An 11,957-nucleotide genomic window follows, 5' to 3' on the forward strand; every position below is an offset into this window, starting at 1 on the left:
CTATGCGTTGTCTGGGCCATCTCGTCACACAGGCAATGCTTTAGTGTTTTGAGATATGCGCTTAGTTTTATACAGCACAGCCTGGATATGCAAGTCAACCTCTTCTACTTCCTACGCTAAGTTTTTTTTTTTTTTAACTTTTTATTTTGTAATAATTTTATACTTATGAAAAAGTTCCAGAATAGTATACAGAGTTCCTCTATACCCTTCATCTAACTTCTCTCTTTTTTTTTTTTTTTTTTTTTTGATACGAATAGAGGTGGGGTTTCACTATGCTGCCCAGGCTGGTCTCGAACTTCTGGGCTCAAGGGATCCCCCTGCCTTGGCCTTTCAAAATGTTGGGATTACAGGTGTCAGCCACCGCTCCCGGTCAACTTCCCCTCCTGTTAACATCTTACATAATCATAGTACAATGATTGAAACTAAGAAATTAACACTGATAAAATGCTATTTACTAATCTACAGGCCTTATTCAAATTTCACCAGTTGTCCTATTGAGAAAGAGAAAAGCAGCTCATGCCAGCTGGGAACTGGCTTGGCATTATCAGTTAGGCCTCACCCTTGGTGTCACTCAGAGCTGGCTTGGCCCTCGTAGCTTGGCCTTTGTGATCTCTTTGAACATAAACAATCTCTCAGAACGCCATCAAACAAAGCTGCTCTGTGACCAAGATAGATCAAGACCAAACAAGGCCACTCTGTACTCACGGCTGAACACAAACCACAATACGAACATTGTTCAAACAGAAATGACTACAACATCCCCCTATCCCGGTTAGTATGAGAGTATGAGTGACTGCCGTGACTTTACTAATTAGAGCTTGAGCCATGCTTCATTCCTCCTGTTCCGTAGATAAGATGTATTGATGTATTCAAGCATCGAATTACCCCCACTTCCTGACAGCATCCAATCCGGAGCATTACAAATGAGCAGATATATAAATGATTTCCTTGGTTTTTTTTTTTTTGAAACAGGATCTCACTCTGTCACCCAGAGTGATCTCGGCTCACTGTGACCGCTGCCTCCTGGCTTCAGGCAATTCTTCTGCCTCAGCCTCCCAAGTAGCTGGGATTACAGGCATGCGCCACCATGCCTGGCTACTTTTTGTATTTTTAGCAGAAATGGGGGTTTTGTCTTATTGGGAAGCCTGGTCTCAAACTCCTGACCTCAAGTGATTCACCTGCCTTGGCTTCCCAAAGTGCTGGGATTACAGGCATGAGCCTCTGTGCCTGGCCTAAATGATTTCTTATATCCCCTTCTTTTTTATATGAAAGGTAACATCCTGTAAATATGCTTCACTTCTTGCTTTTTCCCCCTCACTTAGCACAGTATCCTGCAAATCATTCCTTATCAGGTCAGCGAGCTTTTCCTCATTCATTTGTACAGCTGCACAGCACTCCATTGTGTAGATGAACTGTAGTTTATTCAGCCACAGGCATATAGATTGGTAACAATATTTTGCAGTTACAATGAATGATTTGCTTATTCATTGCAAATATTTGTTTATTTATTACTCAATTGCAGTGAACACCATGGCGATAGATAACTTTGAAGCTCTGACTTGGAAGGGGGGTTGGTGCAGGATCTAGGGCAGACATGTCTGCATCCGTAGCCAGTGCTCTCTGCAATGGCGTAGTGCCTCTAGAGTCACTGTCCAGGACTGACACTATTCCCTGGTCACTTGATTGGGACAGGAGTGTTCCTGTCTCCTTGTTTGATTCTAAAAAGAATTCTAATGGGTGCACAGGGTGCCTAGCCTACCTTTCTTGTTTGATTACTTTGTTACCTTTTTTTTAATAATGTTTTTTTTTTAGAGACAAGGTCTTGCTCTGTCACTCAGGCTCCAGGCTGGAGTTCAGTGGTGAAATCACAGCTCATTGCTGCCTCAACCTTTCAGACTTAAGCAATCCTCCTGCCTCAGCCTCCCGAGGAGCTGGGATTTCAGGCACATGCACCACCATGCCTTGCTGTTTTTTTTTTTTTTTTTTCGGTAGAGATGGGGTCTCGCTATATTACCCAGGCTGGTCTCAAACTCTGGGCTCAAGCGATTCTCCCACCATGCCCTCCCGAAGTGCTAAGATTATGGGTGTGACCTATCATGCCCGGCCTAAGTTGCCTTTTAAAAAAATTCTTATTTTTTATATACTTTAAGTTCTGGGATACATGTGCAGAATGTGCAGGTTTGTTACATAGTTACACACATGTCATGGTGGTTTGCTGCATCTAAGTTGCCTTTTTGAAGGGTCATTATATCTGCAAATGCCGTGGCCCCTTCCTGTGTGTTGACCCTTTCACACAGCCCACAACCATCTTTCAACAATGTCATAAAGAGAGGCAGACATGGCCGAGAGCTATGGCTCAGGCTTGTAATTCCAATACTTAGGGAAGCCAAGGCAAGAAGATTGCTTAAACCCAGGAATTTGAGAACATCCTGGGCAATAGAGTGAGACCCCATTGCCTCTACAAAAAAAAATTTTTTTTTGAGACAGAATATCACACTGTCGCCCAGGCTGGAGTGCGGTGGCATGATCTCGGCTCACTGCAACCTCTGCCTCCCAGGTTCAAGAGATTCTCCTGCCTCGGCCTCCTGAGTAGCTGGAATTTTAGGCATCTGCCACCATGCCCAGCTACTTTTTTGTAGTTTTAGTAGAGATGGGGTTTCACTATGTTGGCCAGGCTGGCCTTGAACTCCTGACCTCAGATGATCCACCCGCCTCAGCCTCCCAAAGTGTTGTGATTACAGGCGTGAGCCGCTGCACCCAGGCTACAAAAAATTTTTGTAGCCAGGCATAGTGATGCACTGTGGTCCCAGCTACGGAGAAGGCTGAGGCGGGAGGATTGCTTGAGCCCAGGAGGTAGAGGTTGCAGTGCGCCATGATCATGCCATCACTGCACTCCAGCCTGGACAAAGCCCTGCCTCAAAAACAGAAACGAAAAGACTGTGGACAGAGCAGAGAGTATACTTGTGTGGATGTGAGCATGTGAGCTCAGCTGTGCCAGCATATATGAGCAGCAGGCCCCAAGCCACATCATCATGAACCGGCGTGAAGCTAAAGTTTTCAACGGGCCAAACTGCATTCCTCATTTCTCTTCACATACTGAGCATGAATGGACTTCTTCAGGCCCCCAACATTACCTGGTTAAAGAGGAGCACCTTCTGAGCCTGGCTGAGGGCCGGGCTGGGGAGCCAAGGTTAGTGGATGCTCTGCTGCATTCACGATCCACCCAGAATTTGGCTGAGGGAAGGAAGAAAAATGGCCCCAGTCAGACTGTCTAGAGGCCTGAGGCATCCTGGTGGCTCCTCTGAGCTAAAGTAGAGGCTTGGGGTAGGGACCAGAATCCCTCCCAAGATGCTGCTGTGCTCGCCGGGGCTGTGTGAGGAACCCTTTCTTCCCGGAGATGCTCTGCTCTTTCCCTACCTTTACCTTCAAATATAGACCTCCCTACCACACGCTCCACGTGCCTGACAATTTCCCAACTTCTCACATGGGCTCTCCAGCCTCATCGTGGCTCGAAATGGACCCCAACTGCTCCTGCGCCACTGGTGGCTCCTGCACGTGCGCCGGCTCCTGCAAGTGCAAAGAGCGCAGATGCACCTCCTGCAAGAAGAGCTGCTGCTCCTGCTGCCCCATGGGCATGCCAGGTGTGCCCAGGGCTGCGTCTGCAAAGGGGCGTCGGAGAAGTGCAGCTGCTGCGCCTGATGTGGGGACAACCCTGCTCCCAGATGTAAATAGACCCACCTGCACAAACCCAGATTCTTTTTTAAATACAACCCTGAGCCATTTGTGCATTTCCTTTTCTATTAAATATGTGAATGACAGTAAAACAATTTTGACTTGAATCTTAAAAAAGAAAAACACAAATATAGACCTCCCATGTGTGCCTGGCTCTTGAGGGACATTATGTTATTTACACAGGATAATGACTTGGAAAGGATAAATCTTTTTCTCCACGTTTTATAGATGGGTAAAAGGAGGCTCAGAAAGGTTAAGTAACCTGCCCAAGATTACACAGTGACAAGCAGAGTCATGATTTCATCCTAGGTCTGTCTGATTCCAGAGCTCTAGATCTTTCCAGAAAAGAATACACATCCAACAAAGCATTTATTTTAACTCACTCCAGAAGAAATGCTCAGGCTCATGGAATCACTTAGAGGCAGAAGTCAGATGCTACAGGGGAGGACTGGGAAAGCAGGAGACCTAAAAATTATCATGTCGTGCAAATCACTGAAATCACTTTCCTTGTTTGAAAAGGAGATCTTGCCTGTGGGGCTGTGGTTTGGCTCTCCTGATGGCTGCAGCTGGTGGAGTCTGTTGTTAGAGGTTAGTTCCTTTGCCCCATGGTGGTTAATTTTTTTTTTTACGAGATGAAGTTTTGCTTTGTCGCCCAGGCTGGAGTGCAGTGGCGTGATCTCACTGCAGCCTCTGCCTCCAGGATTCAAGCGATTCTCATGTCTCAGCCTCCTGAGTAGCTGTGATTATAGGCGTGTGCCACCACGCCTGGCTAATTTTTGTATTTTTAGTAGAGACAGGGATTCACCAGGTTGGCCAGGCTGGTCACGAACTCCGGATCTCAGGTGATCCTCTTGCCTCAGCCTCCTAAAGTGCTGGGATTACAGGCGTGAGCCACAGTGCCTGGACTAAATATTTTATATATTGCTGCTAGTCCCACACCTACTCCTCTGGGGTGTGGAGGTCAACTGAGACCCCAGCAAATGCTGAGAACACTCTATGCCAAGAGTAAGGAGAATCAGTATTTATAGGCACCCAGGGTCAGCTTTGTGGACCTGCAACCAATGCAATCACAGGGGGCTTGAGCTTGGTTTAGTTCTCTGCTGTCTTGTCTTGTGATTCTTAATAATTGTTGGACAAGGAACCTCACGTTTTCATTTTGCACCAGGCTCCACAAATTATGTAGCATGTCCTGCAGGCTTAAAGGCAAATGCTTGACATAATTCACAAAAATACCCTAATGCCTCCAATCAAATTCCAGGGGACTAAGAATACACGACATATAATTTCTTTCCACCTGAAGTCACTGGAGTGTTGACTCTCCTGTCTCCTGGCTATGGAAGGGAAGGCACAGTTCCTGAGAAAGTGGCTCTCTCCTGTGTAAGGCCAGTATGGTATATGAAGTACTCCAAGTGAAAAGGGCTAAGAAAGCCATCATTATCCTCAGCAAGAACATTTTCCCAGCATCTGCTCTAGTTGCCATGGGGAACACTTGAGGCCAGGAGTTTGAGACCAGCCTGGCCAACATGTTGAAACCCCATCTCTACTACTTAAAAAAAATGCAAAAATTATACAGGAGTGGTGGCACATACCTGTAACCCTCAGGGGGCTGAGGCATGAGAATCGCTTGAACATGGGAGGCAGAGGCTATTGTGTGCCAAGATCGTGCCACTGCACTCCAGCATTAGTGATAGACCGAGACCCTGTCAAAAAAAAAAAAAAGAGATGTCAAACTGTGAGGCAGGCTCAACAGTCTTGATCAGCTTGGTGGGAGTTCTGGAAGCAGAACTGCCTGTTAGAGTTGTTGCTCAATGGGCCAAAATGGCTGGGCCTTCACACTTCTCCATGCCTAGTCACTGGGTATAGATAGCCCTAGGAAGGGCGTGACCTCAAGTGAAACCACTCTGTGTGGTGAGGCAGAGCCTGAAGGGGCTGATGGCTTACTACTGCATGCCAACCATGCTCCCATGCTGGGAAGAGCATTGTTTCTTGAAGGGAGAGCTGGGTGGCTCATCTCTGTGTCCACCACAGGGTGTGTGGGGGAGGGTTAGCAGGTGGCAGTAGTAGGAAGTAATCGTAGTAGTAGTGGTAGTAGTAGTAAGAAGTAGCAGTATTAGTAGGAAAGTAGTAGTAGCAGTAATAGAAAGTATTAGTAGGAAGAAGTAGTAGTAGTAGGAACGTAGCAGTAGTAGGCAGTAGTAGAAGTAGTAATAGGAAATAGTAGTAGGAAAGTAGTAGTAGCAGTAGGAAAATAATAGTAGGAAAGTAGTAGTAGGAAGTAGTAATTGCAGTAATAGGTAGTAGTAATAGGAAAGTAGTAGTAATAGGAAGTAGTAGTAGTAATATATAGTAGTAGTAGGAGGAGGAAAGTAGAAGTAGTAGTAGGAAAATAGTAGTAGGAAGTAGTAATGGCAGTAATAGGAAGTAGTAGTAGTAGTAGTAGAAAGTAGTTGTAGTAATAGGAAGTAGTAGTGGTAATAATATATAGTAGTAGCAATAGGAAGTAGTAGTAGGAGGACGAAAGTAGAAGTAGTAGTAGTAGTAAAATAGTAGTAGGAAGTAGTAATGGTAGTAATAGGAAGTAGTAGTAGTAGTAGTAGAAAGTAGTTGTAGTAGCAAAATAGTAGTAGTGGTAATAGGAAGTAGTAGTAGTAGAAAATAGTAGTAGTAATAGGAAGTAGTAGTAGGAAAGTAGTAGTAGTAATAGGAATTAGTAGTAGGAAAGTAATAGTAATAGGAAGCAGTAGTAGTAGTAGTAATAGGGAGTAGTAGTATTAGTAGGAAAGTGGTAGTAGTAATATAAAGTCATAGTAGTAGTAGGAAAGTAGTAGTAATAGGAAGTAGGAGGAGGAGGAGGAGGAAAGTAGTAGTAGGAAGGTAGAGTAAGGAAATAGGTAAGGAAGTAGTAGTAGTAGTAGTAGTAGTAGTAGGAAAGTAGTAGTAAGAAGAAGTAATAGTAGCAATAGGAAGTAGTAGTATTAGTAGGAAAGTAGTAGTAGTACGAAAGTTGTAGGAGTAATAGGAAATAGTAGTAGTAGGGAAATAGTAACAGTAGGAAAGTAGTAGTAGTAGCAGTAGGAAGGCAGCCGACTGAGGCCTGTGGTCTTCAGGCATGTTGGCAAGAACATCTGCTCTGTGGTGAAGGTGTATGACAAAAGGGACTCTGTGACCTGCTGAAGCTAGGAAAGGCCACTAGCTGGGGAACTATTTCGAAGCCACTCCTAAGCATATGGAGGCCCTGCCTAACATCCACCCTGCTTTCCTTAGCACGCAGCTTGTAGTAGGCCATTTCGGTACGACAGTAAAGATACCAGAGGCTGGGTAGTTGAGAGAAAAGAGCTTTATTTTGGCTTCTGGTTCTGCAGGCAGTACAGGACGTGTGGGGCTGGCATCTGCTTCTGGCAAGGGCCTCAGGAAGCTTCTAACCATGGTGGAAGGCAAAGGGGGAGCCGGCGTGTCACATGGTGAGAGCAGGAGTGAGAGAGAGGTGGGGGAGGGAGGTGCCACACTTTTAAACAACCAGATCTTAAATGAGCTCAAGAGCACTCACTCATCACCTCGGGGAGGGCACGAACCATTCAGGAGGCAACTGCTCCCATTATCCAGTCACCTCCCACCAAGTCCCACCTCCAGTGTTGGGGATCACAGTTCAACATGAGATTCGGAGGGGACAAACATCCAAACTATATCACAGCTTACACTGTGAATGTGAACACAGTTATACACATACACAGAATATTATTGTAATTTATACTAAAAACAAATCTCCCAACAGCTCCCTAGAAGAGAGCTCGCTGGTTTTCTTATTGGCTCCATCCTGGGACTTGGACGAGTGGGGCGCAAGGTCTCTTTCTGCTGCTAGAGGTGGCTGCCAAGTCTGCCTTTCCTGCCTGGACCCAGCATCGCCAGCGGCTTCAGGATGGTTTAGAAGGAACATTGCTCAGCGTCTCAGGCAACTGGTCTGGAGGAGAGAAGCGGGCAGGGCCAGCGCTCACCCCAAATCCATGCAGGTGGACAGACATGTGGTGGAGGTAGTTGAGGGTTACCTCAGACTACACGCTGGCCCATACAGGGCCAAAGTCACTCATTGTGTGGCGGCATTTTGCGGTGGAAACACACCCGGACGTAGGGAGAAGCGCTGGGACCTGGCTCAGGCATCAGAGAGTCTCTCTGGTAAGCCTTCTTCCTCCAGGGGACTCCGGAGGGTCTGGAGGCTGTGGCCTCTCCTGCTCTGTGGTCAGGTGGCCAGCTGCAGTCAGGCCAGCAGGAGAGGAACTGTGACTGTGCAGGTGGGAAGGGTGGTCAAGCCAGAAGGCAGCCATTTCAAAGCGTCTCAGGCAGCCCGGGCTTGCTGGCCAGTCCACAAGCTTGGCTAGTCATCTTCCCAGTCGTGGTCGCCCTGGGGCAGTGCCTGTAGCAGTCAAGAGAAAACCCAAAAGGCAACCAGGTACACCACAAAGTAAGGCTTTTCTGGGGTCCATTTTTGAGTGGGAGTGAAGGGATCAGAATTGGGTAACACAGGTGAGAGTCAGAGGCTGAAGGTGAGGGTAACAGAAGCCTCCTAATAGCAGGGGTTCTGGAAATATCCCTGCAGATCATTCTTCCTTTCTGGGCCTCAGTTTACTCATCTGGATAGTGGGGCCTGTTAAGCCAGGTGTTCTACTTTATTTTTATCTATTTATTTATTTACTTTGAGACTGAGTCTCACTCTGTTGTCCAGGCCGGAGTGCAGTGGGATGATCTCGGCTCACTGCAACCTTCGCCTCCCAGGTTCAAGCGATTCTCCTGCCTCAGCCTCCCGAGTAGCTGGGACTACAGGTGCATGCCACCATACGTGGCTAAGTTTTGTATTTTTAGTAGAGATGGGGTTTCACCACGTTGGCCAGGCTGGTCTCGAACCCCTGACATCAAGTGATCCGCTCACCTAGGCCTCCCAAAGTGCTGGGATTACAGGTGTGAGCCACCGTGCCTGGCCTGTTCTGACTTTAAAGGTGGGGATTCAGAGGTAGACAAGAGGAGGTAGACTGAGAGGTTCCTGGGGTTAAAGGATGGCAGGGAGGCTGGGCAAAGGTGCAGAAGAGCCCCCGCTTATGTTTCAGGGGCCAAGGCAAGAGTGTACATGGAAGCCAACATACCATGTGGCTAAATATTTAAAAAGCAAACTAACGAACTGTTGAATAAAAGTATGTTCTATTGGTTGACCTTGAAAAAAATCTATTTCTGGTGAGTGACCTGTAAGGCCAAAATTGAATGAAAATTCCCAGACTCAGAGTCTCAACTTGAAGCATGTGGTATGGAGGGAGCTGGTTCAGGGCCTCAGCTGTGGCTACAAGAAGAATGTTCTTTCACTCAAGATCTCCTGCTCTAGGAAGCAGGGCTGGCCAGGGGCCCCCACTGCTCTGCTCTGAAATCTGTCTTTGTGGTGGGGCAGAGGCCACGCTTCCCACAGGCTGTATCCACCAACCACTGCGTGCAACAGGGATGCTGCGGGGGTCTATCTGTGGGAGACATGGGGATCCTCTGATGGCCTTTGCCTTGAGGACACCCCTTGAGCGCCTTGCTGGATCTTTCTTCGATTTTGAGCTTAGCAAACTTCTGCCGGACCTTCTCTCCTTTGCTGGGGCTCAGCTTGCAGCTCGACTTCATGGTCCTCTCAATCTTCTCTGGCTCCCTCCTTTGCTTTCACACGAGCATTTCCCCTAATACATCTCTGTCCCGTTCACTCTGTGTTGACCTCTCTTGGAGGACTTGGGCTAACACATTGGCCCCCCGCTGGCTCCCCTTTCTCTTCTTACCCCTGGCTTCTTTCCACACCCGGAGAAGCCCCATGCGCAGGTGGATGAAGCCCCAGGTACCAGGCTTTAGGCAGTGGCAGGCATGTCCCCTTGGCCCACAGTCTCCTCATCCTGCAATGGCGTTGGGAGTGTGGCAGGGCCATAGGGAGCAAGAACGGGGCCCCTCTTGTCCGAGTCTAAAGTGGTAGCAGTGGGAAGCCTGTCCTCCCCCGCCTTCCCTCTACTCCAGCCTCCTGACCTGTGTGGCTCTTCCCCATGCTCCCTGCCTCTGTGCTTTTCCAGAACACACTTCGTAACCACTGGGATGGAGGTGGTGAGCACGCGTCCCAAGCCCCATGCTTGGGACATACGTTCAATGGTGGCTCCATCTCCATCTTCTTTCACTCTCCTGAGAGTCTGGTGGAGAAGAGAGGAAACTGATGCTCAAAGACACAGAGTGAGCGTCCATATCCAGGTCTTCTGATGCCCCCCCGACCCCTGGGCTTTGCCAGGACGTACCAGCCAGCAGAGACAGACACATAGTATCTCACAACTTCCCTCTCAGTCCCTGAGAAATGCATGTGCCTTTGTCCTCATATTTTAAAAACAGCGGCTTCTTTCAACCTTGCAGCAATCCAGCTGGGGGAATGGAGAGCCCAGCGTGTCATCCCCGAGGCTAGTTAGACACCAGCCTTTCAGAACTTATCGTTATATTTGCAGTCTGGGTAACGGTAGGCAAATCTGGAGTCACAGGTTCTCAGGGGCCTCAAGATGTCTTTCAGCTGGCTGGCGGCCCCAAGGGCTTCTGGGTCTGGGCGGGTGGCGTCCCCACACTGAGCAAGAGCGGAGTCTATGTCATCTTGCATGGGGGAGGGGAACCTCCCCTGGAGAAGTCGAGGCAGCAACTTCTGACACACCAGCACCAGGCTCTGCTTCTCAGAGATGCTGTCGCAGGAGGGCAGCTGGGCCTGACAGCCAGAAACCAAGCAGCTAAAAATGTCTTTATTCTCTCCGGCCCCGGTGGCTTCTTGGCTGCCTAGAAGACAAATGGGAAATATTACACACCCTGACACCTGTGCTCATTGAGGAAGGTCACCACTAATTAGAATTAATGGGTGAGGCCGGGCGCAGTGGCTCACACCTGTAATCCGAGATACTTGAGAGGCTGATGCAGGAGAATCGCTCGAACCTGGGAGGTGGAGGTTGCAGTGAGCTGAGATCGCGCCACTGTACTCCAGCCTGGGCAGAGACAAGACTCCATCTCAAAAAAAAAAAAAGAATTGCTGGGTGACATAGTATAGTCTCCTAGCATTTCCCTGTCACCAGGAGATTTAGGACTCAGAGACACAGTGGTTCCTTTTGAGAACCACATGGAGGAATCCTCTGCTACAATAAGGTGAGGCCTGGGCATGGAAAACCCACTTACCTCACCAGAAGTTAGGCTGATAATTGCAGAGATCACACCCATATTGTTAGACTCTCATTATTACTAAATTAGGGAACTCAGAAAATTACTGAGTCTGGTTTCATTTGTGCCTTTAAAATGCAAAGTTAGGGCCAGGCCCCGTGGCTCATGCCTGTAATTCCAGCACTTCAGGGGGCTGAGGCGGGTGGATCACCTGAGGTCAGGAGTTTGAGACCAGCCTGGCCAACATGGTGAAACTCGGTCTCTACTAAAAATACAAAAATTAGCCAGGTGTGGTGGCACACACTTGTAATCCCAGCTAATTGGGAGGCTGAGGCAGGAGAATCGTTTGAACCCAGGAGGCGGAGATTGCAGTGAGCCGAGATTGCACCACTGCACTGCAGCCTGGGCAACAGAGTGGGACTCTGTCTAAAAAAATAATAAAATAAAACAAAACCAAAATAATATGCACAGTTAGGAGAAAAGTAATCCCAAATATGTATTCAATGAGTTGTACTGTGTCTGACGTTTCATGATTTATATATCCAGAATATTCTGGAATCAGCCTCATTTCTTCTAATTTGATTCTTCTTAAAGGCAAATCAGGAAATAAATAAGTGTGGTTTAATTTGTCTATTTTTGTAGGCTTTGGCATACAAACAAAATCAGAAATTAGAAAATAAAACCCTTTGTCCTCTTATTGGGCTCAGAAAATTTGGTCAGCATTAGAGATTAGGGTGTTTGAAGGGTTCTAGAACCCTGAATGAACCTCTACACATAGTGAGAAACACAGTTCAGTCACCCACCTCGTTTGGTTCCATGCTTTTTCACTTTGAAAACTTTATAAAGAGCAATTGTGCCAAAATAGATTGCAAAATGTACCAGTGAATCAGCCTGATACTTAAGTTTCAGATAAAGGGTAAAGGCATCTGATGAGAAAGACTCTGAGCGGGAGATGGACCCAAAGGTTTTGTGTGTGTGTGTGTGTGTGTGTGTGTGTGTGAGAGAGAGAGAGAGAGAGAGAGAGAGAGAGAGAGAGAGAGAGAGAG

General features: G+C 47.5%; 1 protein-coding gene and 1 pseudogene across 2 annotated transcripts in view; one reads left to right on the forward strand and one right to left on the reverse strand.

Annotated features, from left to right (window-relative positions):
* The first annotated feature begins 3,514 nt into the window (after positions 1–3,514).
* LOC116536746 lies at positions 3,515–3,818 on the forward strand (annotated as a pseudogene). Its single transcript, XR_004262776.1, has one exon. The product of XR_004262776.1 is annotated as a metallothionein-1E pseudogene (transcript).
* A 3,236-nt stretch (positions 3,819–7,054) lies between these two features.
* Positions 7,055–11,957, reverse strand: part of DIPK2B (divergent protein kinase domain 2B) — a 50,626-nt gene continuing 45,723 nt past the window's right edge. The window contains exon 5 of the mRNA XM_032258563.1: positions 7,055–10,539. Within this exon, the coding sequence (XP_032114454.1) occupies positions 10,199–10,539 (341 nt within the window). The 3' untranslated portion in view covers positions 7,055–10,198. The remainder of the gene's footprint in view (positions 10,540–11,957) is intronic.

This window comes from Sapajus apella, unplaced genomic scaffold, assembly GCF_009761245.1.
Source record: "Sapajus apella isolate SASKATOON/1434 unplaced genomic scaffold, GSC_monkey_1.0 scaffold103, whole genome shotgun sequence".
Lineage (NCBI taxonomy): Eukaryota > Metazoa > Chordata > Mammalia > Primates > Cebidae > Sapajus > Sapajus apella.